This window comes from Python bivittatus, unplaced genomic scaffold (genome assembly GCF_059951505.1).
Source record: "Python bivittatus isolate LINGU-HERP-01145 unplaced genomic scaffold, Pbiv_v1 ctg000330_np1212, whole genome shotgun sequence".
Classification (NCBI taxonomy): Eukaryota; Metazoa; Chordata; class Lepidosauria; order Squamata; family Pythonidae; genus Python; species Python bivittatus.
The window spans coordinates 48,847,246-48,871,176 of record NW_028277058.1 but is presented as its reverse complement, the minus strand read 5'-3'; the positions used below and the strand labels follow the sequence as shown (position 1 = coordinate 48,871,176).

At 38.7% G+C, this 23,931-nt stretch overlaps 2 protein-coding genes across 3 annotated transcripts in view; both read left to right on the top strand.

Annotated features, from left to right (window-relative positions):
* The window catches only part of KDM5A (lysine demethylase 5A), a 49,039-nt gene extending 38,370 nt beyond the window's left edge, over positions 1-10,669 (top strand). For both annotated transcript variants that reach the window (XM_088141222.1, XM_088141221.1), the window contains 4 exons: positions 30-189; positions 1,079-1,299; positions 2,197-2,607; positions 8,905-10,669. In XM_088141222.1, coding sequence (XP_087997348.1) covers positions 30-189; positions 1,079-1,299; positions 2,197-2,607; positions 8,905-9,117 — 1,005 coding nt within the window. In that variant the 3' untranslated portion in view covers positions 9,118-10,669. The remainder of the gene's footprint in view (positions 1-29; positions 190-1,078; positions 1,300-2,196; positions 2,608-8,904) is intronic.
* A 477-nt stretch (positions 10,670-11,146) lies between these two features.
* LOC103065483 (sodium- and chloride-dependent GABA transporter 2) overlaps positions 11,147-23,931 on the top strand; it is a 65,017-nt gene continuing 52,232 nt past the window's right edge. The window contains exons 1-2 of the mRNA XM_007429501.3: positions 11,147-18,297; positions 22,273-22,548. Coding sequence (XP_007429563.1) covers positions 22,341-22,548 — 208 coding nt within the window. The 5' untranslated portion in view covers positions 11,147-18,297; positions 22,273-22,340. The remainder of the gene's footprint in view (positions 18,298-22,272; positions 22,549-23,931) is intronic.

The window sequence follows — 23,931 nt, the reverse complement described above, 5'->3', positions numbered from 1 at the left end:
TCTCATGTTTCTGCTGTATTTTTCTTTAGGACAACGCTAGTGTAAAGTCTTCTAGCAGTCTGGAGCCTAACCTCTTCTGTGATGAAGAAATTCCCATCAAATCTGAAGAAGTAGTAACACATATGTGGACAGCTCCCTCTTTCTGTGCTGAACATGCATATTCATCAGCTTCCAAAAGCTGTTCTCAAAGTAATCCTATTTTTCTGTATAATACAATATCTGCAGTGCCATTATTTGTTATTGCAATTTATAAGCTGTTCAATCCCAAAAAAGTCTCTAAGCAGCATACCCCACGCACTGGGGCCACACTCCAAAAATTAGTTGGTGGGGCCAAGATGAAAACTAGATTTGATTAACTTCATTTGCAGGTAGGTAGGTAGGTAGGTAGATAGATAGATAGATAGATAGATAGATAGATCAGATACTGCAGAGATACACTTGATAGAGTGTTTCAGATACCATGTGAGCACAGTACTCTCCATTATTAAGCACTGCAGCCATATCTTTTCCCAGGCTTCTGCATGAACCTGAAAAAAGATGTGGCTATCTTAAGGAGTTAAAATGATTCTTAAAGTAGTGTTATCTTTTTTCAAACTCACATGGAAGCCTGAAAAACAATGTGGCTGCATTACTGAATCGTGGACAGGTGGTGGCTCAAACCTCTTCCAAATCATTTTCAAAACATGAACAGGACTATTATTTAATCATAGTCTATTTCTGTCACATTAAAAACTGTAACTTGTTAGCAACTTCTGAAGGTTTCAGAAGTTGTATATATCTCTGGGGTCTTAGGGTGTATACTCCAAATAAGTACTTAGTGTACCTGGGTAATAATTAACTACAGATTCTCAGTTCTTCTGTGGTGTTAAAACATCCAAATTACTTCATTTTCTACCTGTCTATAATTAATGACAATGAGGCCATCAACTCTAGGAAACTGCATATTTGAATTTTTTTCAGAAATCAAAATTTAGTCCTTTTTATATTTTAGATTATGTTAATGGTAAATCAGAACATTTGTTTTTTACTCTTTAGTTTTAGATGTGATTTTTTTTTCTTTTTTTTTTCTTTTTGAAAGGTTCCAATACCCCAAGAAAGCAACCCCGTAAAAGCCCTTTAGTTCCTCGCAGTTTAGAGCCCCCTGTGCTTGAACTGTCTTCTGGAGCCAAATCACAGCTAGAAGATCTAATGATGATAGGAGATCTCTTAGAAGTATCTCTTGATGAGACCCAGCACATCTGGCGGATTTTGCAGGCAACGCATCCACCCTCTGAAGATAGATTTCTGCATATCATGGAGGTAAAAATGGGCATTTTCTGTCACAAAGATAATAACAAAATCATGCATAAAATTAACTTTGACAAAGTGGTATTGTAGAGGGCAAATGATTCCTACTGCTGGTTTCTCATCTCTTTATTGGATTGCCTCTTGTTTAATTTACTCTTCAGGATTTGCTTCCTTACCAAAGCCTTCCTTCAAGCCCTATAGGCTCATCACACCTGCCCTTCCACTGTTATTTACTCCATTTTCCATTTCTCAATGAATCCATACAGTTGAACATTTTACCACACCTTTTTGCTCAGAAGTCAGGAGCATCCTGGGGTAAGCAACTCATAATTCGATGCAAAAGGTAGCCTATCCCTATTTTAAGTGCCAGGAATGTTTGGTCCTTCCCATTCACATGCTGCAAAAAGCTTGTTGCTTGCCATTAGCAGAGAAAGCCCAGCAGTCTAAGGGTCTGTGATTGCAAAGTATAAGGAATTAGCCATTGAAAATGAAATGGTCAGATACAGCCTCCTGAAAAGAATTAATTGCATCTTCAGTTATTGATGCAGAGGAAAAAGAAATATATAGACTTTGTAGGGCTCTTTTTAGTAAATGATGAATAGCTGTCCACTCCAATCCTTCTGATTGGCACTTCCCAAGAAAGCAAATTACTAGCTAGTGGTATGTGTATGTTATCTTACAAATTGTTTAACATCCACTTGGTTCCAAAATAGAGCGTGCCACATTAGACTTTATGTAGTAACCTGGCATTGTGATTATCATTTACTTTGCCTCTTCCCCCCTTTGAATGAGCTTATTCACCCACTGGAAGTGCTGTGTGCTTATGGAAACTAGTTTCTTCACTTTGGTTTATGATATACAAGGGCAATTATCTGGCAGTCATCAACATCTTTCTTTTGTTTCTTGAAGGATGAGAGCATGGATGAGAAGCCATTAAAAACACGGGGAAGAGATGCTTCTGAGAGGAAAAGGAAGCGCAAATTAGAGAAAGCAGAGCAGTTCTTTGGTGACATGAAGCAGAAGTCTAAAGAGCTGAAGAAGTTGGAGAAACCAAAGAAGAAGAAGCTAAAGCTGACAATAGACAAGACAAAGGAGCTGAACAAACTGGCCAAAAAGCTGGCTAAAGAAGAAGAACGAAAGAAGAAGCGTGAGAAAGTGGCAGCAACAAAGGTAGAGCTGGTGAAAGAGTGCACTGAAAAAAAGAGGGAGAAGAAAGTTTTGGATATCCCCTCCAAGTATGACTGGTCAGGAGCTGAAGAGTCCGATGATGAAAATGCAGTATGTGCTGCACAAAACTGTCAGAGGCCATGCAAGGACAAGGTGGGTCACCTTGGCTGATGTTTTCAAAGAACATTGCTAGTCTTTTTCAGACTCCAGGGCTGTATCTTTGAATGTTTTGGCCATGCTTTATTTAAAAGATAGAAACCATAACATGTTTGTTCTTCAACAGGAATTTTATGGTATATGTACTACTTCAATATGTATATTTGACTAGCCATTGCTAATGCAGAATTCAGTCTTGTCCACTGGATTCTGAACTTTAGCAGACAACCATGGATTCCAGTGTCAGGAACAGTCTGCTTAGAGCAGCATTCAAACTCTCAGTAGTTTTGTGATTTTGTTCAGAGAACATCCCACGAATCAGTTTTGGACATGTGTATGCATGCATACTGCCAGGATTCACTTCTATATCAGCAATGCTTTGAATATCAACTAATGCATATGTGCAGTAGTACAACTGATCATTCTTGGGGAAAAAGGGAGATTAAAAGTGTTTTGTGCACTAAGAGATTTGTTTAAGTGAACACATAATATTGTTGGCAGAGTAAAATTCTTGGTGAACACAAAGCTATTCCTTTGTGGGAAATTTAAATCCTGCATGAGGACTGAAGCTGCTGCAAAAATTTCCATATGCTGTAAAAGAGAGAACTTTGCTGCAGGGTTTAACTGCAGAAAACTAAGAAGCGCATTCTGAAGAAACTAAATCATTTTGTTTTATGGACTAATCACACAACAGATTAACATATACAATGCACTGGTTATTTTGTTTTGTATAAACTTTGTAAATATTTGTAGAAATTAATTTAAAATATACTACCAATTTATGCCTTTTCATTAAATGCTTGTCCAACTCAATGCTGCCTACTGCCAAGACACTGGTAGATTTTGACAAATCACAGGAAAACCATTTCATGGCAGGAAACAGTTATGTATGCTTGTGTCCTAACTGTATTATTATACTTAAGAAAGCATCTTGGTTAATTTATTTGAGATGTCACAGGTTGACATGTCTTTAATAGTAGCACTAAGGAAGCACAATAATGTATGGCCAGTGATCCATTCTAGGAGATGACCTGGAATGATAGTTTAAAAGAATCATTGGAGTTTACTGCATAGTACTCCAGCTTCAACGTTTAATTTAACATATTAAATTTGTAAAGCTACCCAGTTCAAGATTACTCTGGGCAGCATACAATACTAAATGCAGACGAACAACAATGACTGAAGATTAGCTACACAGAAAACTTAGCATATCCTGGCAACCAGTGTAGCTCCTGAAGCAGATGTGTTACATGGGCATACTGAGGCATGCCCATAACTACCTGGTCTGCCACATTCTGGACTGTCTGTAGCTTCTGAGTGGTTTTCAAGGGCTGCCTCATGTACAGTGTGCTATAGTAATCCACACACAAGGTGACCACAGCATGAATGACTGTCCCAAGGCCCTCCTGTTTCAGAAATTAGTGTAATTGGCACACAAGATAGGTCTGCATGGAGCAGAAACTGGAGCCCATGAAGACCTTTAAATTGCATGCCAGCTTTAGTAGGCTAAAGACTCACTGATCAAGGCTAAAGATGCGGAATCTCTGTATCCAGGTGGGGCTAAATACCCATAGCCACTCAGTCTTGCTAGGGTTGAGTATGAACCTGTTGCTTCCCACCCAGATTATGAAGATCAAAATAATTCCCTAATTTTTAATAAGAAAGTAAAGCTATAGCTGCTTTAAGAAGTATAGTGTTAAAAAGACAAAAACAGCTGCAACAAGCAGTGTTCCAAATTCAAGGTACTGAGCTTGAGAAGGTGGCGACTCCCTAGTTCTTTATTGAAGGAGTTTTTTTTAATCTGGCTTGGTAGTCATCAGAGGATCTGCTTAATAATGACCACCTTAGCCTTACTTGACTTTTAGTTGGCTTTTCTTCTTTGTACTTTGTCTCTAAACATAACTCCATGTCATGTGTATTGAATAAAAAGCATAGGTGTCTCATCTGCACATGGATAATATCAAGTACCAATTTGTATGCCTATTAATAATATTTAGTGCTGTATTTCACTCTAATTTCTTCCAGTGGTGAGAGTGCAATCTATCCTGTAAAAATTATCTAGTGGAAAGGCATAACTGGCCTCATTTTACAAGCCTTTGAGATTCACCTTTCATAATGAACAAAATGACCAAAGTGATTTTATGAATGCTAACTCTGCACTTATGATGCTTGTGTGTACACACACGCACACACCCATCCATCAAATTTGTAAGGTCATCCATCTCCCTAGCAACTCTGGGTGGTATACAGTATTAAACGCAAATTAAAAACTAATAAGTTTACTTTATCTTGGTGAAATTTAAAGGTGCAGAAAAAGGCAGGAGAGAAATTAATGGAGAAAACTGTTGATGTGGAGTCCTTGGTGTTCTCTGAGCTTGGTTGTTTGCTTGCAGACATTTCATTACTTGACTATGTAACATCATCAGTGCTAGTGACTGTGGGGTTTGCTCCCTGTTTATATACATAGCTTGCCCTGCCAGTTTTGGTGGGGGTGTGGTTTTTTCCTTGGTAGTTCGTTGATTAGGGTATTGTTTTCTGCTTGATAGTTTGTCTGCTTGATTGTTTATCTCCTTGGTAGTTCCTTGATTAGAGTATTCTTCTATGGCAAAACTATTGATATTAAAATGCAAATTACAGTGATACCTCGGGATACGAACGCCTCTGCTTGCGAATTTTTCGGGTTACGACCAGCTCTGGCCCCAAAATTTTACCTCGGTTTGCGAACTCCGCCTTAGGGTACGAGCCATTTTCCGCCCGTGCCACGTGGTCCGCGGCCATTTTCTGCCCGTGCCACGTGGTCCACGGCCATTTTTCCGCCCGTGCCACGTGGTCCGCGGCTGTTTTTCCGGCCCTGCTGCGTGGTCCGCGGCCGTTTTCGCGCTGCGCCGGGCTGTTTTCACGCCGCGCCGGGCCGGGCCGTTTTCGCGCCGCGCCGGGCCGTTTTCGCGCCGGGCCGTTTTCACGCCGCGCCGCGCTGCACCCGGCCATTTTCGCGCCGCACCACGCCGCGCCCGGCCGCTTTCCGTGTGGTCCGTGGACGCCAGAACGGATTAACGGTAATTACATTGAACCTTATGGGAAATTGCCTCGGGTTGCGACCAAATTCGGGCGGAGGGCGGAACGGATTAACCGGATTTACATTGAACCCTATGGGGAAATTTGCCTCGGGGTGCGACCAAATTCAGAGGGCGGAACGGATTAACCGGATTTACATTGAACCCTATGGGGAAATTTCCTTCGGGTTACGACCAACTCGGGATACGCCCAGAGTCACGGAACGGATTAAGTTCGTATCCCGAGGTACCACTGTATGGAGGAAAGTGAGCAAGTGTCTAACATTCACATTATAGTTGAAATCTGAAATCTTGTTGGCCAAAATAGGAACAAGATGCTGGGCTAGATTGGCCTTTGATCGGATCGAAAAGAGATGGGTGTTATTTGTTTACTTCCTGGCTAATTGTTCCAATCTACAGAAAAATCTTACAAAGATACAGTATATACAACTTACTCCCTGTGGAACAACTTACTACCTGAGATGTGGTACGCCCCCACTCTCATGGCCTTCAGGAAGAGTGTGAAATCTTGGCTATGCCAGATGGCTTAGGGCCCTGATGGGGCCTTGCATTGTTGGAATTGGCTGGTGGGGTAATTGATTCTGCCCCCCCCATCTTGAATTTTATAGTCTTTTTATGTATATAGTTTTTTATATATTATATTTTAGCTAATTTAATATGGATATTTATATTTTACTGTTTTTAATGTTTGATTTTAATTGTGAGCCACCCAGAGTCACCCTCTGGGGGAGATGGGCGGCATATAAATTTAATAAATAAAATAACTAAATACAAACAAATCAAGCAAAAGAGTCACAGTCTAGGTCTTCGTTGTATTGGTTATAAGCCAAGTTAATAGATTTTAAAAAATACTGTAGCTTCTAGGGTGTATTTCATTACTTGGAAATACATTCACTGGGTTATATTTTTCAGATAACAGTGGGAGCAGATACAAAATACAGTATCTATTAATTAGCTTTGGAAACACTTGTCCCTTTACTCTTATTCCTGTGGTTATTCATAAACCAGAGAATGTGCCAGTAAAAAGGTGAACAACTAATTGGGAACAACTCTGCCTGAAGGCAGCCTATTGCTTTTCACACTAATCAGGCCATTAACAAGTAAAAAGCTAGTATATTTCAAATGATGTAAAATCTTTCATGATACATCATCTGTAGCAGCTCATCACCCCAGTTAAGGGAGTGTAGAGATGGATCTCCACTTTTCAACATAGTAATATTTGCCCATGACAAAGGTGCTGTCTTTCTTTTGTATCCTGATTTCAGATTTGGGCAAAATGTGATACGGAAAGTTTGTTAAATTCATTCATTCATTCATTCATTCATTCATTCATTCATTCATTCATTCACCTTCAAGTCAGTCTTGATTCCTGGCAACTATATGGATGAACATGTTAATGGAGTTAATTATTGGAATACATCTAGGATTCTCATGGAGACCTAGAAGTTTGGTGATATCTCTGAAAATCTTGCCTTGGTGTGGATGTTGGGACCACCCAGTTTTTGGGGTTTACCCAGTACTAGGGAAGTGCATTATGCACTGGATGTACTTAGTATCACATTCCTTAATGTAGAGTCATGGTATTATAACAATAACTGCTACTTTTCTCTCCCACTGCAGTTTGGATAGTTGAACAAAATCAAAATAAAGCCTTGTTCAGCCAAGTCTTAAAATGTAAGCAACTATTGTGTTAACCAGAATGAAATACAGATTTAAATTCCTGCCCCTTAGAATGTCTTGCATTGGCAGAATGTGAATACAGGATAGCATCTTTTTAAAGCTGCTACCTCAAGTGAGCTACTTGGAGACAAAATAAATGAAAGAAAATGGGATTGGATTAGAGTATCCATGCATTCATTATACTTAATTCAGCCTTTTGGTTGCATTAAGATTAGATTTCCAGTTTTATCATCTGAAACAAACTCTTCTCTGTACAGAAAATTAAACCATACTTTACTTTTAATGTCAGAATATTTGTTGGTGGTATGTTCTTTTTCCCCCTCATTACTATCATTTTAACACTTCCACCCACTTGAATTTCCTTCTTTGTCCCAGTTCTGCCAATGTATGGTGGCCATTAATCTTGTACTACATTTTTGCAAACAAAAACCAAAGCAGAAAAACAAGCCTGGAATCCTATGAGTAGTGACTATAAGTACTGCTGGAAATCAGAAGCTGAGATTAGAACAGCAAAAAGAGAAAGGACTGTTTTCAGCGTGGATGGGAATTTTACAGTAGGTCTACAACCACTGTGGGTGAATGATGAAACTAACTTCGCTTAAGAGTTCATGGCGACAAGGTTCATGGTTATGTCAGCTTTAGTGGATGATATATATATAAATAAATATAAATAAAACTGCCTTACAGTGAGTCATGTCTTTCACCCAGGTAGCCCAGTACTGTCTGCTCAGGTTGGAAGCAGGTAAGCTGTATTCCTAGGTAGGGCCTAGAGTTATTGGATATTGAAACTTTCTACATACAAAGCATTTGATCTATCCCTGAACTCTAGATTTCCCCCTTATATGTGACATTCCTTTCCAGTTCTTTCAGAACACAGGTAATATACAGTATAATGTAAGAGATCTAAGGTATTTGTATGGATTTTGGATTCCTCTGGATTTTTATGTTTTATAAAACTTAAATGTATATGAATGACTGTTGAAATGCAGTTTTGACACTGAAACAATAAAATACCCACATGATACTTTGATTTTAAAAAGGAAGTATGTTTAGGTTACCTAATAGAATAGTGCTGTTTTTTCTTACACACTCGTTCTTGGATTCCATCCACTCAACCTCTAACCATGGTGTTTAGAGTCTTTCCTGATAAACGTCTAGTTCTGCATTCCTCAGTCTGTCTATTTGAACTACTTTGACATTACCTGGGAAGTATGACTGAATGCGATAGCATCTGCCATCTGTTTCCAGTAATGTTAGAGGTGCTGCTCTCAGGCTGAAGGTCTGGGTAAGGAGTTCAGAAGATGCCTGGTTTGATGGTTAGCATCCTGTGGAAGAAATGAGTGGGGTACTTGAGGGAAATGGAAGAATTACGAAAGTGATGTCAAGCTAATTTAGCTGCTTGAAATGCTGTTGCATTTTTCTGGATGGATGGCATTAAACTTGCTTCTCTAATGTATTTTACTTTCTATAATTGTCCTTCTATACTACTAAGTGGTCAACTCATGCAATATAGCTAACATGCACGTATTGTGTCTTACAGGTAGACTGGGTGCAGTGCGATGGTGGCTGTGATGAATGGTTTCATCAAGTTTGTGTTGGTGTCTCACCAGAAATGGCAGAAAGTGAAGATTATATCTGTATTAACTGTGCAAAGAAACAGAAGCAGGGAGCAGGTAGTCCAACACATGGGCCACCACCTCACTTCCTGCTGAGCTACAAGCTACCCATGGAGGATCTCAAGGAGACAAGTTAGCAGCTACTTGGTCTTGATGGGACTTGAGAGAAATGGAACACTAAGAAGGTGTGAAGCTAACATGGCCGCTTGGAAAGCTGCACTTCCAGCAGACGTACAGCCCTATAGTGGAGCTGGCCATATATGGCTGGCTTCCATTACATGAAGCGGATGTCACGGGCACGGGGTACTGGCCCAGCTATGCAGATATCATCTTGTTGGAAGGCCCACTTAGTATTTTTACTCCCGTGTTTCCTGTGTAAGGCTGAGCGTAGCTGCTGCCTTCAGACTAAGCAGATGTGAGGCCCATGGATAATTTTTTTTTGCCTCAGCAGTTTAAATTGAGAGCACTCTGGAGAATCTTGAGCCCCATGAGTTGCCCCATAATGGCATGTTGGTTGAGAGGAGATGGTTTTCTTTCAGTCTGTTCATGTCATTGAGGCAATGTTATGTGGTTACTGAACCTGCTTTAAACACCACACCAGGAGGATAGAAAACCAGTTTCTCTTCTGTTCCTAGAAGCAGAAGAACTATAGATCTCAAAAACATTGGTTTTGCATTTACCCCAAAGGAATTAGGGTCATTGTCCTTCTTGGGGAAAGCTCACATATAAATGAATTTGGAGCTAAGGCATGTTTCCTTGGCAAAGCACTCCTTCCTGCTCTGGTAGCTATTTTTCTCTGTCTTAAGCTTTACCAACACCCTGTCACTAAGTTGTTTAAAGCAAGGTGCAGCTGGTTATGGATATCACGAGCGCATGGGATTCCTAACGGGTTGCAAGCAGCCCAGCTTTCTCTTGATTCTGCACTGATACGCTTCTGTGAAAATCTAAGTCACAGTATTCCCAGCATCCTCAAATTAGTCTTGCAGTACCAGTAGGCGGTCCATAAGATGCGGTTTGCAGTTACGCTTCCTTGCCTTTATTTTTTGATGAATTTAAAGGCCTTCACTTGGCTACAGATCCACTTCAACTTCCCTGCCCCTCTGTTTTCTGGAAGATAGGTGGCTGAGGAAGGGGGGTATTCTCAAATAACAATTGTTTTAGTAAACCCATTTTTTTAAGGACTGGTTTTTACTTTTTTCTATGTCTCGGACTACTGACTTGTTCTACAAAATAAATAGATTATTTTTCTTTGTTTTTATACTTACCACGGTTACCAGCAGCACAGAAAGAAAGAAAGAGGCTCACTAAACAAAAACCTGCCTGCAGGCTTGGGTTTTTTTACTTCATTCCTTCCTTGTAGTACAAGGAACTTAGCAGTTACTCCCCACATCCTTGTTCCCCCTGCTACCTGTGTTTTAAATAGGTAAAAAAAAAATATCATGTGCTACTTTCCTATTGGGGTATGTTCAGTTAGCAAGGCATCTTTTTCCTTGCTATGTCCCAGTTTATGCTGGGTTTTCTGTAAGTAAATGGCTGAAAATAGCCATAGTGGTGTCTCCCCCACCCCATTTATCTATTGTGTTTCCATTCTTCTACAGCTCTAGGTGTGTTGTAACTATAGCGTCCAGTCTTCTTAGCTGCAGGGGTTGGGATTTTCTAAAAGATAAAAACTGTAGTGTTCTGCCTTGACTGTTTTGTGTCCCTTCTGTTATACCTGGAATTTACAGAGTTCATTGGTAAAATCACTGTCACGAGGCGCTGCATAGACTTCTGCGTCTGTACGATTCAGTTAATATAATCAAAATGCGGGATTGGAGGAGGATTTTCAAGTCAGGAGTTGTGCTCGTGGCTTACAGTTGCAAGGCTCATGGTTTTTCCTGGGTACCTTCATTTGATCTGGAGACTGCTGAAAAAAGGAAATATGCTGACACATTTCTTATATATTTTGACTATATGCTAAAGAGGCAAGTTACTTGTGCTTCTGTTTTAAAATTAAATTGAAAAATAGCTTACCTGTTCAGCAGCTCATTGGTTATAGGTGACATTTGGGGGGGGGAAAGGTTTGCAATGTGCCTCGTCCTTCTGCATTAATGCTAGTAGTCTTTTTGATTGTTAATTGAGCTTTGATTCAGAAGATACACGTGTTCCTGGCGGTGGCTGTAAGGTAAGAAAACACAGTGGTTTACAAAGAACAAAGAAGAAGAATATTAATTTTCAATACCACAACACCTTGTAACACCATGTTAAAAGTACCCAGTTATAATAGGGAACTTCAGCTAACATATTTTGATCTGATGCAGGGAATGTTGCAGATAGGTGATTTTATGCTTAGAAAAGCATTCAGAACACTTGAGTGAAGGAGGTTGAGTATTTACTTGCCCAATCTTTGTTAATTGGTCTTCATTTGCCAATAGAAATTAAGATAAAACAAGATTTTATTACCTTTTTCTGTCACCAAGAAAACTAAATGTAGATTCACAACCTTCCTTTACTTTCCTTACTTGTCTAACAGTCTTTTGACTTCGAAGATCTTTTTTAGTCTGTTTCGGAGCTAGATTCTTCTCATTTTTATCTTGTTCGATTTATCCACTCCATCCCCATATTTGTGATTTTTTTTTTTTAGTCTCTGTTAAAAATAGGAAACTTACTGCATCAGACTGTCTCTTTCAGTGACCGCAGATAGGGCAAGAAATCAGTAACTGCCACTATTCTCCAACAGTGCTTAGTGAGTCACCTATTGGATTTCTTACTAGCTAATTTGGTTAGCCTGAATGTATAACATTGCTTATTCAGGTACTAATTAACTTCATGTTCTCATTTGATTTGCCAAGGCCAATGTATTTATGCACATAATGCATAAGAACAACAGAAGTGTTTTGCTGAATTGAGTGGCAGGGCTTTCTACTTGCAAGGCTCTGTGGCATGCAGTGGCCAAGCAGATGCCCCAGGAAGCTCATAAATGGGACACATGAGTGATAGTCCTTTTCCACTATTGGCCCCAGCAGCCACTGTTGGCATGGATGACTTTCATCAATCAAAGAAGTCCTGTCTTTTATCAGTCCTGAATTTCCCCATATTTAGATTGAATTAATGCTTACTGATTCTACTAGTGTGCGAACTGGAGAAACATACTGTATTCACATTTTCCATCCATGGTGTCTGTGTGAGAGAGAGAGAAAGAACCCCCCCCCCCTTGCAAAATGTGAATACAGAATCTTTCTCCAGTCCATCTGCTGGTCCCTCCATCCAACCACCAACTATCCTTTCTGCACTAAGCTGCCCGCCCCTTTCCCCCTTCTCAAGTCAGCACAACAAATTCGCAATTGAAAAATGTGATGAACCATGAATTTACTAGCTTGGCTTAGACTGTCAGTTGTGTTGCATGTACTCCTTTCCATTCTGTATATAGCAGTCTGCTTCCTAGAATTGATATAAGACTGTACAAGAAACCCTTTGAACGTTTATCAAACATGAATACCTTTTACAAACGTTGCATACCCCCTATGTTCCACCAAAATTGTTTCAAGGGCGAGTGACATATAATCTTTTCTATCACTAGCCACATCAGAAGAGTAGGAAAAAATGCCATCATTTGGAAGAGATTCAAGAAAGAGCAATGAGAATAACCATGGAATTGAAAACTAAGTCCTCTGAAGAGGGATGATATGAACTTGGTGTATATTAGTCTTGAGAAAAGGGTACAATATTACTGCTGAACTTTGTGCATTGTTATCATGTGGGGAAAAAAGCACAGTCTATTTGCACTCATTCCAAAATGCAGGACATGAAACTAAATGACAGGCAGATTCTGGAAAATGCCTCCCAACAGAGCAGTTCACCAATGGAACCAGATTCCTAGGGTTCCCTTTGGCTGGATATATTCAAGCAGAGATTGCTGTCAGACGTATTTGTAAAGAGTAGTTTAGCTAATTTAGATGGACACACATTATCTGTTACAGCAGTGTAATACTGTAACAGATAATGGAGTTAACCACTGCTTTCTTACCCTATTTGTGACATGGAGATGCCTGGTTGCTGTTGGATAAGGAATGCCATAAAATATAACTTAAATTGTGGTGACAACTAGTCGTTTTATATGTTAAAATGACAGATCCAGGAAGGTAACCACAATTTTTGAGATTTGTTGTTACATGGCATTCTATGATGATCAAGCATATGTTGATAGTCATTTCACAGGGCTTACATTTTTAAATGTAAACCATAGAATGAGGGAGTTTGCACCTATCATTTTGGTCCTAGTGCTCAGGTCCCACTGTCTGGTTGCTGAAGAGGGAGCAATGGTTATGCAACTTGAAGGGCCAGTGCAGTAAAGAAATGGCAGGTTGTGCAAAACACAACCTTTATACCAATAGAAGAGAATATATGTAGCTCAGGGTTGCATTGTGGAATCCTTGGGGTTCTCTGAGCTTGATTGTTTTCTTGCAGACATTTCATTACCCAGCTAGGTAACATCTTCAGTGCTAGAAGGGAGTGGGGTTTGCGATCTGTTTATATACAGTAGCTTACCCTGTCAGTGTTGGTGGGGGTGCTGTTTTCTCCTTGGAGAAGCCCCACTCCCTTCTAGCACTGAAGATATTACCTAGCTGGGCAATCCTTTATATCCCAAGGTGTCTACAAGAGCATTGTAGTGATTAAGGAATAGGTGAAAGAGATGATGGGGGAGAAAGGCAAGGCGACAAATTCCAATGTTGTTGCTTAATAGTTGTGTCAAAAGTGCTGAGGTTGGTCTCTTCCCAGGCCAGTAGAAATTGACATGTGAGTCAGTTACTGTTTTATCCTTGCTGACAGACTAGCCTGTATAGCAAGCAGTCCAATGTTTTGTAATTCTTGGTTCCCTATATTTTTATACTTTGCTTTTGATCTTGTATTGAGCTATTGTGAACATTGGATGAGACAGCCAGTAATTTTAAATGTAATTCATAGTTTGGACATTTTGCACTTATCTTTTAATTACAATAATACACATTATTTTGTTAATTAACCAAAGTATACCAAACCTCTATATCAAACTACACTTATTTTTCTTTGTACATGTATTCAGTATAAAAAGTTACAAATTTTTAGTTCATTCCATCAACAGCCAAGAAATTGTTACCACTTCAGGTTGTGTGTCTGTCATTACATCTATGCACAAATAATTCTTAAGTTCTTACAGTATTAAGGTAATGAGTTCTCTATAACCTTCATCAGAAAAAAGTTTATGGAAATAGAATTTGGAAAAGCAAACAAGTCCAGAAATCCAAGTGTTCCAGCCTTTTTAACCTAAAATCAGTTAAAATAAGGTGGAGAAGATAGATTGGGTATATTAGCTGGTTGTAGTAATTAGCATCAAATTATACCCAGCATGCAGGCAGACTAAAGATCCATCTGAAAACACAAATGTTAGACCTCATTCTCAATCCTGCTATGGGCAAAACATACTATGATTGTGGTAAATTGTACCAATGTTATGTCAGAGAATATTTAAATCATGTGTTTATTGAAATACATTTAGCAGCATCCTGGCAATGTTGATACTTGGACATAGTATTCTAAAGCATCCTTGCCTGCTGACATCAGATGCGTTATTGCCAACACTCCTTTTCTGTCGTTGAATTTGGGGAGTGAAATTAAGCTTAGGTTTTATGGCTAAGGCACACTACCTGAGATCCATCCAAGTGAAACTATACATTTACTCAACTTTTCATTAATTAGTTCAGAATTTGGAATCTCTTGAGATCTGGAAGGTGAACTGTTCAGGTCATAGATTAATTATATGTGTTATGGCTAATAGAGTAGTTGCTTGATTGTCTAAGCAATAGGCATAAGAAACATCTTGAAGAGCGTGAGAACTTAATGCAGAGTTGTTATCCAGCAGTTTCCTGACATCCCCTGTGACAGCAATACAGCATGCAATGTTTTCATGCAGCTCAGGAATTTCAGTTCTTGATCTTTTGATTCTGGTGGGTTAGTTGGCAATAACATTTCTTAACTCTGCAAAATTAGAAGGGCTAGTTTATACCTTATTACTTGTTCAAAACAACAGACTACAGTTTCCTATAGCCAACCAGCTTGGCTGACTTTTTTTCTTTTTTTAAAGTAGGACCAATTCATGGAGGTCATGGGGTTCAATGGCTAGTAGCTTTGATGGCAGCATGACTGCCTCTGAGGCCATCTGTTGAGACACTAGTGGGCTTCCTTGTGCAATTGGTTGGCCACTGAGAACAGACTGATGGATTAGATAAACCAGGGGTTCAATCCAGTGGGGCACTGCTTATGTTCTTATGCTCATTCAGTTTCACATCATTTCTGACAGAGCTGTCATTAGGCTCAGGTGCAATTTTTCAGTAGCTCAGATTCACCTGCAACCAGAGGGTGGTGAAGGTGAAGTCAAATATAGACAGTTTCTAAAAATAACAGTTCCTTAGCACTTCCTGAATTCTATCCACCTTTCATTTGCTTTATTTCATTTATACAAATTTAACATGCTTTTGATTGTTAAAAAAAATAGCTTTCCTCTTAACTTTTCCCATTAAAGTCAACATTATTTTAAGAAAATGCAGTATATGAAGTTGAAAAGAATTAAAGGTCATGATGTAGTGGTTGAAATCCAGAGGTACATAAAAAGCCATTTCATCTTTCAGTCATGACCTCTTAATGGCAGTATGATATTCAGACCCAGACACACACACACATCCCTTTTAAAAATGTCTTTTCAATCTGACCCAAAATTCTTCAATACCGTGTTCTTTGCTGTACTTGAAAACATATTCTGTAGCTTTACACAGCACTTGGAATTTAATTGTGGCTGAGTTCAAACATCCTAAGCCATCATGTTTTTAATCGTGATTCATTGGACAAGCCATAATGGCTAAGACATAAAGCACGGCTTTCAAAACACAATGGCTGAGTTCACATGATACCTATGCAAACATAAACTCTATTGAATTTGCTGTTGTATGTGAATCTAACTTCCTACAACTTTTTTTTCCCCCAATCTTTAAAGGAACAAATGGCTTATTTATTGTTCAGTTGAAATTAGTATGGTAATCACTGGGTTTTTCCATTGTCCTACTACTACTAGTAGTGAATTAAGCAGCAACAAATGTATGGATGGAAAATTAACTTGGGCATAGAAACCTGTTTATTAATACCAGTCCCAGCCAAGTTATATATATCTCTTGGAAAAAGAGATCTTGTCTCCTTTTGTCCATACTCCCTCTTTCACATTGGCAGCCTTACTTAATGGTGAAATAAGGTCATTTTTAAGTCCATTTTTTTGACCAGATGAAGCTGCCTTAAGCAGAATTGGTCCATGTAGTAGTTCAGTAACATTTGATATGGCTGACAAAGATTGAAACATCTGGATACCACTGGGTATTTTTTTAAGAGAGTGAAAATATATGTAACCAGTTCTCAGCCATTTAGATTAATGTTTTATAATGAATGTACATCTTAAACAAAATATTAACTATAAAGCTACAGGTTTACAGGGGAGAAAATCTTCAGCCACAAAATCAAACTATTTCCAATTATGTACATCTTACATCCGTTTCTCAAACACAGTAGAGATACTGGAATGCTATGGAAGCTTAGAGTTAGGGTCTGAAGATGTGAAGCCATTTTAATTTGTGATTAAAGAAGAAAAAGATCTAAGATAAGTATGCCCTATGCCCATAAAATGTATGTCTGATAGCATTGGTTGGAAAACAACTCACATAATTTTGGAAACCTTTGGTTTATTTTAAGACCACCGTGAATATGGCTTAAGGACACCTGAAAAGAAATCAGTGCTGTGATTCTGGGAGACTTGGATGCCCCAGGTATGCCAAAAGATGTTCATAAATACGTAAAAAAGAAAAGCTGAAAAAGACACCTTGGCATCCAGGAACTTTGAAATCTGCAGGATATTTTCTTTAAAAGGAGGAACATTGGAAATTGGGAAAAATAGAGACTTGTTCCTTTCTCTTCTTCCATAACCTTGCCAAGTATGATGGAATGAGGAAGCAACTATTGTAAGCTCATCATCAGTTCAAACATGCAATTCTTCGTACTTTTCATGTTTAAAGAGAAAATCTGGCAAGTATTACAAGCCATGGAAATACTTTTTACATATCCTGAATCTACAAGTTAAAATGGAAAAACCAACTCTTGCTACAGATGTAGAGGCATCTGTATGCTTGATAAAATGCTTTATACACTTCACTGGAGTGACATTACAGAAATCCATAATGTGAGGTTTGACTTAGCGCGTGTGAACCCAGCTGGTGTGATTTGTTTAGCCAATGATGACTCAGTGCAAAGTTTGACTCAAGTCAATCTTTACATACAAGTAGTCCTTGACTTATGACCACAGTTGGGATCGGAACTTCCATCACTAAGTGATGCAGTTAAGTGAGTTGTGCCTGATTTTACAACCTCCTTGCCATGGTCATTAAGTGAATCAACAGTTGTTAAGTGAGTCTGGCTTCCCTCACTGATTTTGCTTGTTGGAAGCTGGCTGGGAAGTTCACAAATGGTGATCACGTGACCCCGGGATACTGCAACTATCATAAATATATGTCGGTTGCCAAGTGCCCAAATTTTGATCATGTGACTGTGGGGATGCTGCAACAGTCATAAGTGTGAGAACTGGTCATGTCACTTTTTTCAGTGCTGTCGTAACTACAAACGGTCATTAAATGGTCGTAAGTCAAGGACTACCTGTACAAGTATTTGTCAATTTATACTCCAACTTTCTCTGTGTAAATACTAAAGACTGCTTAAAGATTGAGCTACATGCAACCTTGAGAATAAAGGCTAAGCTATTCTAGACTTTCTTAAAATACCAGTAACCAATGGCTTTTCTCCTCTTGAATCTCTACTGCCCCATGGACATCCTTTGATTTCTGTTAGATGGCCCTGAGTTTTCTGTCTTTGCTTTGATTCCCCATTAAATATGTTATGAAGAGTGCTTAATACATAATTGGGTGATTGAAAATCAGAGTGCCAGGACAAAAGAACACTCCTGCAGGAAGGACTGAAGAAGAGCAGAGAAATTAGGATGGACCTTTATGCATTTCTGCATACTGTTAAAAAAAAACTCTTACAGCCGCAAGATGAGAGCACTTTTCTAGTAAGGAGCATCAGAACTCCTGTTTAGTTTAGTGTACAGCCCTGGGGGGTGGAGGAAGGAATGTGGGTTGGGCAGAGTCTAGAATTACACCATTGCAGAATTGGTCCCCCCCCCCCATGCTTTAAATAGCCAGCACCTTTTTTTTATGATTGCTTTCACATTTCCCCAGTCAGCCAGATCCCTGACAGCTCATTTTTTTAAGGTAACAAAAGAGTTCCATACTTTCTCCTCTTGTGACATACGTGTATATAATCACGAAGTGACAGGTGTGTTTGTGTGTGTGTTGCTGAGCTATTTTCATTTGGTAACAGTATGTATATGTATTTCTATATTTCCTCTTGCTAAGTATTTCTCAACTTTTGCAGCTGTTTGAACTGTGGTATTTGTTTAAGAAATGGGCATAGGAATCTTGATTTTTTTCACAAAGGGGATTGTTGATCTGACAGAATAAATGAATTGAAAGGGTTTGGTCCTGATGGAGGGGGCCTCAGCCAATGGCATGCTGTTTATTTTTTTCCCTAGATTGGTATCATTACTCTTAACCAGATCTCCAGATGGAATAGATTCAGTGAATCCCCTTAACGTGATTTATTGCTTGGCATCTGATGGACCCATAATTGACATGAATGCAAACCAGACCTTGATGTGCTACTAAAGATATCTGCATAGAGGGAAGGACAGAGAGGCAATATGATGTAGGAAACATCTAAGATTTGGGGAGTACTTAATTAACGTTTTCAAAATATTTCAACTATAACCCTGGTTCCAAAATGGAGATCATTCTCTAAAAATTTCTGAAAAGATTACATGTAGTGTTTCAGTGATGTTCCCCAATCTGATACAACCTCCAAGTTGTACTGAGCAAAAACAGGTGGAGAGCTCCAGATGTTGCCGAGATACAATTTTCAATATCTGTATGAAGCATGGCCAATTGTGAACGATCCTGAGACTTATAATACAGCAATGCCAGGTGGTAAAATAGAAATTGTAATTTACTATAGAAGGGCACCATGTTGGGAACATTGTAGAATAGATTCCAGTCACTGCTACCCTCCTGTCTTGGTAAGTTTATAGGATGCTGTGTTTCATAAAAGAGCAGTGCATCGGTGAAAAAAAGTCTTTCTGTCACTATCAGAAAGCAGCTCCTGAGAACCTCAGAACTGATATATTTTTGGTAAAAGAGAAATTTCTGGTGTGGACAAAAACAAAAAAAAAAATAAGTACATTAGTGTTTTATTACTTTTCATTTTTTAAAATAACTTTATTAAATTTTAAGAAAAAACAAAAGCTAAAAAGAACTAATATTAGGGAAAAAGAAGAAAAGTTGAAAAGAGAGAAAATAGTAAAGATTTAAGGTGCAGAAAGGAGAAAGAACAAACGAAAAGAGTTGACTTCCAACCATTCTCACAACAGATATAAATAACAATATACATCCAACTTTTACTCTAAGTTTAACAAGCAACTTCCATTATTTCTATTAGTCCATATTATTTTTAATCACCAAATCCAGACGACAAAACTTCATTTTTTTCTGTAACTCGCAAAAAGTCTAAAAAAGGTTTCCAGATAGTATTAAAATTACACAATGTCTTATCACGAATCAACGCCGTCAATGTAATGTTCTATTACATTTCAGAAATAGCAGCATGGCTGGACTGACTTTCTAGTGAGCTTTCAGTAGTTGGGTTCCTACATCATGCTACTGTATCTCAAAACCAAAAAATCGCATTGTCTTAGTGGAAATGGCAAATCAAAGATTGACTGACCTGCTATCTTTACTATTGTTTATTACCCTCTTCTTCCAAAAGGGGCATTTAACCATCTTGGAAGCTACAACTTAGCCTTTGATGACACCATTGGAAAGGCCACAAATGGACATTTTTTCGCTTATATTTTGCTCAATTTTGGCATGCATGTGGGGTTTAGGTATGGAGCAAATGTGTATATGAGACCCACTCCTGTTCTAAAGAATATATCCCATCCCTTGCAGGTCTTCAGCCTTTGACAGCACGTGCAAAATGAATATAATCTGCATACATCAGTCTGATTAGCTTTTTCTGCCACAGAATTCTGCTGATTTGTATAGCTTATAAAACTACACACACGGTCCCAATGCTTGTGGCTAATCTGTAGCTCCCATCACCTGTTAGTTACCTTACACTGCCTGAAACAACAACATCCAGTCTGAAACCCTCAGATCTTACTAGGCACTTGGTGGTTTTCATTGATCCCTCAGGACCTATAACATTCACACAGCACTGCCTTTCTGGCTTCTACAAAAATACACGATTTACTGTGTTCTGTCTCTCACTGTCTGCCCAGGAGAGAGGATACAACTGCCTCAACATATAAAGCAAGCATATTTGCTGGCATTTTTGTATCTCTCTCTCTCTCTCTCTCTCTCACACACACACACACACACACACACACTAACTGAACCTCCATATTGAAGCAAAATGACTTCAGCACTCTTCTTTGAGGGTTGAGAACAATCCAGTTCCTTTCCTGTTGGGCTGCAAAACAAGCAAACATCCCCCCCCCCCCAAAAAAAAACAGACTTCTAGCAAAGATTTCCAGAAAACTCTTTGGGGCTATGAAGTGGTCATTTGGATTTTTGCAACTAACATACGGCAGCCCTAATGTATGTGCTACCTGAATATTCACCCAGAAATAATAATACTATGAAATATAAATGAAAAAAATTAGCATGGTTCAGGACTACTATAATGGGCGTTTTTAAATAAGGTGGGGATGCAAAATACTATGTAAACTCTGGGCTGTCACCAAAGCTTTTTTGATAAACTAATCAAGCTATCCCTAATCATTACTATTAAAAAAAAACTTTAATTATTAAAAGTGTAGTTGGACCATGTGGCACTCTGGTCATAAAGTCCACATGATGAATATGCATATCTGAGTCAAGGAAACCTCATGCACTGAAGATAGTGTCTTTATTGATCTTGGACCATAAATGAAATGAAAAATGAAATGAAAATGATAGAGACTTCTGCAATCAGGGTTCCAGCTTTCCTGGAAGGTTAGGCAAATAAGTTTGCTGCCTTTGATCTGAGAAGGGAAAACTTATTTGCCTAACCTTCCTGGAAAGCTGGAACCCTGATTGCAGAAGTCTCTATCATTTTCATTTCATTTTTCATTTTAATTGCATGGAGGGCTGGGATGATATATTGTCTATAGATGGGGTGCTTCTTAATTTAAGGAAAATATCTTAAATAGAATAAATATCGACCCAGCTTTGTGAACGCATAGGAACTTCTTGGTAGTTGCTGTGATGATCAGTTCACAACACAGGCTCATACATGTTGAGAAAGCAATGTTAACCTTCATTCAATTTAAGATTCTTTTCCCCCAGGGTACTTTGCAACATACTGAAATAAAAATACTATCAGTATACGGAAAGCAAAAACTATCAAAAATACTATTAAAACAGCGCAGAAAAGCATCTAAAAACCAAAACTAGAAGTTTTTTTCTCTCCCAAGAACTGGAAATGTAAGGATTGTCTGATGTTGAAAAAACAAAAATGAATGCATAGAAAACATTGAAGAGAGCATTTGACCCCTGGGGTGCCACCACTGAAAGGACCTTTCCTTATTTAGCTCCTTTTAGAGCAGTTGGGCTTCTAGAGAGGTCCTTAATATAAACAAAGGCTAATATGGATAATCGGGCCAGGAAATTTAACCCTGAATCATGTAGTAACTATAGGTACCCATAAGGTAAGGTATTTGATGACTACAATATGGATCTAGGAAACCGATGATAGACCAATACTAGTGACACATTAAGGCCCAAAGAACATGTTTGAACTTATTAATTTTGGGATGGCTATACTAAAGTAAACAGAGTTTGCAGTGTTTTCACTGGACTGTTGGTTCAAGTGAAACAAAATAAGAGTAAATAAAATACCAGTGGTGTACAAAATATCAGGGCACGTTGGCTGAAAAGATGCGCTGTGAGGAACCAGAACATTTTGAAAGAAGTCTCTTAAAAATTAAGCTGTCAGTGTTCTTTGAATCCAAAGTAAATACCTCCTACCTCGGTGAAGTCTGTGGGTACATCTTGTGCACAAGGAACATCAACATTTCCTGCTGTTGTAAGCAAGTCAACTGGGCTGTGAACTCTTGAACGAATCCCTGAGTTTGTTTCTCGCTTTTCTTCCAGCTTGAATTTGATTGTTGTAAGCATAACAGCGGGGGGCAAAAAAACGGTAGTGGTCTTTTGAAGGTGGAATGGATTACAGAGTCCCTGGGGCAGTTATCAATGGAGAAATACCTGCACAACTCATTGGAGAAACAAAGAAAAAAGAAGCAGTGGATCAAACACTAGATCGAGATCACTGGAACAACAAGTTGGAATATGTGCTGTCTGTGGCAGGAGAAATCATTGGTTTGGGGAATGTTTGGCGGTTCCCTTATCTCTGTTACAAAAACGGTGGTGGTAAGTCTAACTCTTGTTCTATTTACATTGGTGTGATAAACTTCTCAACTATATACACCTCTTAGTGATTCATACTCAGAAGCCACAGTTGAGTAATTCTTTTATTAGGATCAATCAAAATGACGCATAAGAGTATGGAAAGTTTTTGAATTCTCTTGAACACTTCACTGAGCAAATATTTACAAAAAGCAGGGAATGGCTGAGAAGCAAGCAAATCCCAAAATTAGGTGAGATGTTATAGCTATGATGTCTGCTTGAAACTTAAGTCTTCAGCTTTTACATTCTGATTTGTACTCTGCAGTTTTATCCAAATGCAAAGAAATGATAAATGCTAGCAATATCAAACATGCCAACCACTTTGTAAGGTTAAAACCATTCATGCCTCACAAGGTAAATTGGGATGAAAAAGAAGAACTTATACAAGCCTACTCATAGAGCTTCCTATCCAAAACCCAGTGCTCTATTCATTATTCATTTTTCTGTTGTGCATAATATTCCCTTCTTTAATTTAATCCCTGGAACAACAACCAAGGTAGACTGGATTTCAAGTCAGTAACTGGCCAAAATTCACCCTGTGAGCTTCCATGGAATAAAACCTGGTCCCTGGTACTACTTTGGTGTCCTAACCACAGCACCCTACTTCTCCTTTCCAAATCTGGGGACTCTCTATCTGTGTTGATCAATGGCAAAGCTTGCTGAAATTCTGGGAGTTGAAATCCACATGTCTAGAGGTACCAAGGGCTCTCTGTTACTTCAAAATTAATTCCCAAATATAGTTTGCTGCTGAAAAATATGAGATTGTGCCTTCTTTACGAATTGATTGCATTTCTATCTATAATCACAAAACAATCAGCAGTTTACAGTAATAAAAGGCATAGGAAACATATAATATCCATAGTAAGCAATAATATAAAAACCAATTATATAGTCAAAGCCATAATTACAATCATCCAATCTAAGCATCATCCATCATCGTAAGTAACACACACCACCTTTCTTTTCAGAGGACATATGGAGTCTCCTTTCATTTATCCTCACAACATCAACTCCATAAGGTAGGTTGGACTAAGTAACAGTAACTGACACAAATTCACCCATGTCGACTAGTGAGTTGAATCAGGATTTCCCCAGGGACAATTACAAGCATTACACCACAGAGGCTCTAATCTAAGTGTCTTGGGAAGTCCTCCAGCTTCGTAGACATAAACAAAAAACCCTAACGCAACTATAAAGATCTCTGCTTCAACCTCAAATCACCAGAGCATGGGAGGGAAAGGATTTCTTTCAGATTAAGAAAATGGTACTGCAATAAAAAAAATTAACTTCCTCCATTGGTACTCTAACTGGAACAATTTTTCAGCCACTCCTGTATAGTTGCTTCAT